A 7,200-nucleotide genomic window follows, 5' to 3' on the forward strand; every position below is an offset into this window, starting at 1 on the left:
CACTTCTCCAGCACTTACATCACATCATCAGCATGATTCTGTTGATATTTCATGGTAGGGGAAGATAAGTTGGCAGTTGAGGCAGGAGACCTCTATTAGAATAATTTGCATCCTTGGTAACAGTAAAAATTCTCTTTCTTTAAGATGTTGGAGTCCATCTTAGAAATATATAGCATTTACAGGAGCAGGACATATATCCCAAGAAGATTATGTTGGTATTTATTTTCTATAGTTATCTAACCCCATCAGAATTTTTCCTATTCTTTCTTTGTTGTGTGTTTATATAACATCCCCTTAAATGCATTTATAATATTTCCCCCATTCATTGCATAAGGTGATGAGTTTCACATACTAACCATTGTCTGAATAAAAATGTTTCTCTTGAATTCTTGTTTGATTTATATGGCAGACAGTCTGTAATTAGCCACAGTCCACAGGAAACCCTGGGCATCTCCAGTTTCAGAGTGAGATAAATGTTTATTTCCTGAATCGTGCCATTTTGCATCAGGCATGGCGGACCATAAATCTCTCCCATTCTTACAGCCTGCCATGAATATGTTGGAAGAAATAGCATGTTAACTATCGCTGTTCAGAAATGCCATGGATTCTCCTTCCATGGTCAACAAGGCCTGAACTGGTACTTAAAGCCAGAGCTTCTGGTTTAGAGGCAGAGGTGCTACCCATTGCACCACAAGATTTCCTGAATCGTTTCATTGACAATCATATACTTATGGCACCTAGTTCTGATCTGATCCACAAGTGGAAATATCTTCTCTATTTTAGATCTCTCAAACCCTCTCAGAATCTTAAAGTGGAGTAAGTGGGTAAGCGGATAAGTGGAGCTGAGTCCACAAAAAGATCAGCCATGATTTTATTGAATGGCAGAGCAGGCTCGAAGGACCAGATGCCCTACTCCTGCTCCTAGTTCTTATGTTATGTTCAATGTATTTGATGTGTGCGTATCAGCCATAATCAGCTTATCACTCAGTTTTCTTACTTCTACAGAAAAAGGCCCCAATCTGTTCAACCATTAATATTAAGTCTATTCTGATGTCATTCTCATAAATCATTACTGTTCCTTCTCCAAGGTCTCTACATACTAATATCGAGACCGGAAATGTTTACAATACTCATGGTCTAACCAATATTCTATAGAGGTTTTCTACTTTTCTATGTTAGCTTTCGAGAAATGAACCATCATTCTGTGTTTGTTTTATATAATCTTATTAACATGACTTTGTTTCATTATACTAGACTTTCCTATTTCCATTTCTTGCCTGCTGTATCCCTCATGAACCCACACCACAACATCAATTAATTGCTCATTGTCTGTTTAAAATGTCTCGCTTTATTTAAATAGCTTCTACACATCATTTCACGCTAGCAACACTTCAAGCTTTTAAACATCCCCTATTCTCACAGGTTACTCCACTTCTGCTCTTGTATCAGCATGTGTATCTGTACAAAAGCCATATGTAATGATAGAGAGAGAAATTAATTCATGAAGTGCTGCTAAGCAGATTATGCCCATTTCCCAGGGACAGACAGCATTGTGGGACTCTACCTAGCATGCTAATAAGACCACAAGACTGTAAAACATCAAAGCAGAAGTCGGCCATTCGGCCTTTCGAGTATGCTGCACCATTCAATGAGATCATGGCTGGTCTGATAATCCTCAACTTCACAGTCTTGCCTGTTCCCTTTTGCTGCACAGCTTTCCTCATGAATATCATTGCCTATTGGTAGGGGGTTGTGAATCTTTGAAATTCTCTATCCTAAAGATCTGCAGAAGCTGAATCTTTGAATATGCTTAAGGTAAAGATGGATAGATTTCCAATTATCATTGTGGAAAGGACTATGTGTAAAAGGCGTTGAGGTATTCAATCAAGCACGTTCATTTTAAGTGGGGCAGCAGGCTCTTTGGCTGAATGGCTTACTCCTGTTCCTAAATACCACACAGAGAGTCAATGTAATCTGCATGGCATGGTTTAAACTGCAGACGTAACACATTTTCCCCCCATCAGTGCATTAAGAAAGTTTATAAAATTGATACAGACACACAGCTAATCCAGTAGGATTGCTATTAAAAAAATTGAGAAAGGTACCTTATATTTTTTTCAACACTTTTCAAAAATCACTTTGTCACAAAAGATATCACCTGGAAATGCATTTGTAAAATTATTATTACATGTTTTTGTATGCATTTGAAATCTTTAAAACCTGGACAACTTTACATAGAAACCCTTTTACTTTTGAAAAATTACATTGGTTACATTATCATCAACTAACTTTTCCGTTCTTGTATGAAAATAATAAGCAATGCTTATTATTCAGCAACACTGAACAAAATATCCAGTATGCACAGCTTCTAAGTTTCTTATGCCTTAAATTCGATTAATTTGGTTTTAAAGGGAGTCGCCCATGGACTAGTGCAGTTTCTAATTTACATTAGTTAGTCTATTATTGAAGTATTTTCAAAATGAGATTGATTTTGAAATGCAGTAAGATATGATGAAATGAATTTGAAAAGCAATAAGATTTCAGTGTCCAAAAGGCACATTAGCTGTTATGCTTACTACATGGAGCTAATTATTCAAATCCAATTTTGATATTCTTTTCTTCAGCCCCTATAATATATTTATTTAACAGTTGAACTACCTTTTAAATGATTTGTCTAAAATAACATTAATTCCATATTCAGGAACCACTTTCCACTGTTGTACAAGTAATTTTCAGAAATAAGAATTATGGGCCAAAAATGCCACCTATATTTTCCCTACTTAACTTAGCGACATATATCTTAAAAAGCCAACTCACAATTTTTCTATGTACATAACTCACTGAAGTAAACATTATTTCTGTATAAATCTTGTTAGTGAATGTTAACAAATTATTCAACAAAAGAATTTCAGTCAAGCTGATTTCAAAATTAGTGTTTACAGACTAGCGAGAAGCGGGAACTTGGATTCATTTATCCCCTGCTTGATTGAGAAATACTGATGCAATTGTATGATCCCACTACTCACTCTGTGCATTAGTCAAATGTAAAATCTGAATTGAAACACTTATGTTGTTTTAGTTATTGGTCTAGAAACATCAGGTGGCACGTCAATCATATGGGGTGTTAGGATATCTGGCATTTATGTTTAAAGAGGACTTTTGGGCATGAATAATTTGGCCTGCGTGCAAAGTAAAATAAAAATCATTTTATTATTTTAGGGAAGTTTAGAAAAGTAAACTTTACACACAGCAAAATATACCTCAGTCAATTTTACATCAAATTAACTTTAACTTGAATGATTATTTTAGTTATTTGGCCTGGACGTAATTATTGCAAATGCAATTACAATGGAAAATCAGTTTATTGCCAGAGTCATTGTCAATAGTAAATGGGTATTATAATAGAATGTGTTGGTGTATAAAAATATGTCATGTGTAGGACTTCAGATTCTGACACTGCTGAAGTAGTACACCAATATGGCAAAAAAAGGGTAAACTAAACGGCATGTGTACCAACTCCCTCAATCTCTTCATTTGGTGTTTTTTCAGTGCCAGAGGGGACAACATTTTCACTCAAAAGTGGAGTTTCATTTGGATGGCTGTGTACCTCAGATGCCTCTGACAACTGAGCATCAGTCGCATTTGTTGCCGCTGCTGAGGCATCATCAGTGGGGACAGATGCATATGTAGTAGATGTTTTCCTAGGTTCTTGCTTGACCCTTGAGAAAAAATAAATAATGAACAATTATGATATTCTTTACAGCTGTATTGCATTTTCCGTGCAAGTGAGAAAGCAAATTGACAAACATTTTTCCTTCAAGTTTAACTTCAATCCTAGCTTATGGTATTGTATGTATCTGGAACACAATCCTATTGACAGGAGCTAGCCAAAGGTTCTCAGCCAGAGTATGATCTGAAGATAGGAGCCTAACCAGAAAATATCAGCAATACTATAGGACTATGTGCAATGTTATGGAGGTGCAAGTATTCAGCCTTAGTGATGGGATACATATGAAGTCAGAAGTTCAACTGAGCATAAACTGTATGAAGCTAGTGAACAGTCTATTTTAGCCTCAAGCAATTCACAGATAAGGAGATGGAGTCGATGGCTAGGGAACAAATTTTATTGCAGAACTAAAGAAATTGGCTTTTGTCTTCCCTATAATTAGCTGGAACAAATGACTACTAAGCCTGTACTTATTGGCAGATTAATTATTGATAGTTTCAGTGATAGTTTCTGAGATAGTGGACAGGTTGAGAGGAGTGATGATTATGTAGCACTGGCTATTGCCAAAGTACTTTCGAAACTAATACTGTGCCTCTAGATTGTATTCTCTAGAGAACTGCTAATTGTATCAGTTAATGTGGAGGCCAGGAAAGGAAGTTTCATGGTCAGCAGTTTTGTGGGAATATGTTCAAGGTCAAGGAATATGGACTCGTGGACAAGATGCTCGCAGATAGTGAAGCAGTTAGAGAGAAGATGCAAATTCCAAAATAGCATAGGGGAATTGAAGAGAGAAAGTAGATATTTGATTGATCACCAGAGGTAATGAGAGAAGTTGAATGCATGGTCTCAAGCTTGATGACAATTATTGCCTGAGTTCCTTGCTCTATTAGAACTCTAGCAGGTATTAAAGCCTGACTGTTATCTGGGTACAATCAACTAATGTGCTCCAGGTGGGAACAATCAGGCTGGAAGGTAGTTCAGCTGATAGGCACTCAATGAAAGCATGTTTCTAGGGGAGGATAAAATCTAATGCTTTGTTCTCTTTTTGTTATTGAGTTGAAAACAGATAAAAAACACAGGCAAAAGAAAGCCTTTGTGAAACTTGAAGTTTGAAATATTAAGAATAGAATCGAAAATAATACTCACTGAAATTCAGTATCTTTCTCCATATTTTTCTTAGCCCTCTTCTTTGTCTTCTTTGCAATTACCCAGACAATTGCTCCAATCACAATTGCTGCCAGAATTGCCCCAATTATGGCTCCTATAATGTGATCATTCTCAGAAGCTACTTCAAAGAAGAAGAAAATGGGGATAAATTAGAATCAGTAAATAATTTGATCCATCCTGTCAGGCTATTGGCAGATACTTGATGCAATCAACATTAGATGTGAATCTAGAATGTGAGAAGCATTATGCTAACAACTAGTTTAGGATTGGGATTTGGATTCACAGTATCACTTGCTTGTACATACTAGAAATTACATTTTAGTCAACAGGACATTGTCCTTTGCAAACAGAAGGAATATGTACACATTTCACCTATTTCAAATCAACAAAATTAATTATATCTATTTTCTTGTTCATATTTCAGGGCAAAGTCTTGACCATAGAGTTCCTACTGTATGGAAACAGGCCATTTGGCCCAACAAGTCCACACCGAAACTCCAAAGAATAACCCACCCAGGCCCATTCTCCTACCCTATTACTCTTCATTTACTCCTGACCAATTGCACCTAACCTGCACATCCCTGAACACTGTGGGCAATTTAGCATGGTCAATTCACCTAACCTGCACATCTTTGTTCTGTGGGAGGAAACCGGAGCTCCCGGAGGAAACCAACGCAGACAGGGGGAGAATGTGCTAACTCCACACAGACGTCACCCAAGGCTGGAATCGAACTTGATGCTGAGAGACAGCTTTGCTAACCACTGAGCCACCATGCTGCCCTTAACCAGAGTCAACCTGCCTGTCTAAAACTTAAAAAAAAGCTTGGCACTTGGTTTTTCAATCATTATTTAACTTATGCTTTCTCAATGGCAGCCAGAGTCCACTTGTTCAGTACATTCCTGTGATACAGTATAAATGTTATTTTCCCTTTACTTTAGTAATTCTTGTGAATTGCCCTGATGATTCCAAGGCAAAACGTTTTGACAAAATGTATATTATCTTTCAGCAATACTCAAGTTCGGTAATACCAAACAGCCACTCTTACATTGCCAAAAAAACTAGCAAACACTATTGAATTGTTTTGGAAATGCTTCATAAAAAGGGACAACTCAAAATTGCAATTTTATGATATTTGAGGTGAAGTTGTAACATACTATACTATAAGGAAGTTCAACATTCTGTATCAGTCCAGGAATATTTGAGTGGAGAATGAAAAAAATAACAGCTTAAAGGGAAAAAATTCAAACATCAATGTCATGAAATTAGAGATATAAGGAAATACTCTCCCAGAAAGTGTTACACTTGTAGGAGTCATTGTAACCTCACCAGACCATGGGGCTGCTCTTCCATTAGAGAGACAGAGAGAGCAACGAGAGAGAGAGAGCCAGAGCCAGAGAGCCAGAGACCTCAGGGTCATTTCATTGTAATCTCAGCTGGTGCAGGAACTGAGCTGATGCTGGAGACAGCACTCTGCATTACAAACTACTATCCAGCCAACTGAGTGAGCCAAATTTCCCCATTGTTAATAGATTAACATGACATCCTTATCCTTCAAAATTGATCTAAAACAAAGAATTTGATATTTAGATTTTTATAAACTATAAGTTTCCCAAAAAGTTATCAATAATTGTTCTCCTACTTCTAACATTCTCATTGATAATTGTACAAGTAATCCCCATTCACTGTGGCATTCTGTTCTCTCACATTTCTCCACTGTCCTTCTCATCTCAGTTAAAGTTAACTCCTGTAATCCATTGAGGACGAAATATCTCTCACTGGATTCATTTTTCATTTCCCTTAAATCAATCTGGCACATTTCTCCCTTTACTTCTAGAGCAAGCTATCACTCTACTTTCCCCCATAACCTCAATGTAACTAATGTACATATATAGTGCAACAAATAAAATTTATTTATGAAAAATTAACAATGCAACTTTTGCATTTGGATTACAACATTGCTCTGCCTGTCAGTTTCTCAACTCCAAATTAAAAGTTGACATTAAATTTCTGTCTTGGTCTTAAAATTTTTACTTTTACTAATCTGCACTACTCTATTGATCATTGAAAATTGGCTCTGAACTAAGTTCACAGAGGCTGGTATCCCATCACCAAGTCAACCTTTAGTTACATGTGGAGAGTCCTTGACAATGATTCAGCCCCCTCAGAGCCAGCTTTCAGAGAGAACAGGATGTCTGACACTCCTGTTTTTTTTTGTGTGGGTGTATGTGTGCAGGTGTGAGACACAGTGAGAGACACAAAGTGCACAAATCTTTATTCAATTTCCACCACCAGGAAGATAGGAAAA

The 7,200-nt window shown here is 36.8% G+C and overlaps 1 protein-coding gene across 1 annotated transcript in view; it reads right to left on the reverse strand.

Moving 5' to 3' along the window:
* The window catches only part of LOC122557561 (V-set and immunoglobulin domain-containing protein 1-like), a 52,789-nt gene continuing 45,589 nt past the window's right edge, over nucleotides 1-7,200 (reverse strand). Inside the window, exons 8-9 of the mRNA XM_043705307.1 lie at nucleotides 4,874-5,015; nucleotides 1-3,719 (exon numbers count right to left, since the gene is read on the reverse strand). Of these exons, the coding sequence (XP_043561242.1) occupies nucleotides 3,497-3,719; nucleotides 4,874-5,015 (365 nt within the window). The 3' untranslated portion in view covers nucleotides 1-3,496. The remainder of the gene's footprint in view (nucleotides 3,720-4,873; nucleotides 5,016-7,200) is intronic.

This window comes from Chiloscyllium plagiosum, chromosome 15 (assembly GCF_004010195.1).
Source record: "Chiloscyllium plagiosum isolate BGI_BamShark_2017 chromosome 15, ASM401019v2, whole genome shotgun sequence".
Lineage (NCBI taxonomy): Eukaryota > Metazoa > Chordata > Chondrichthyes > Orectolobiformes > Hemiscylliidae > Chiloscyllium > Chiloscyllium plagiosum.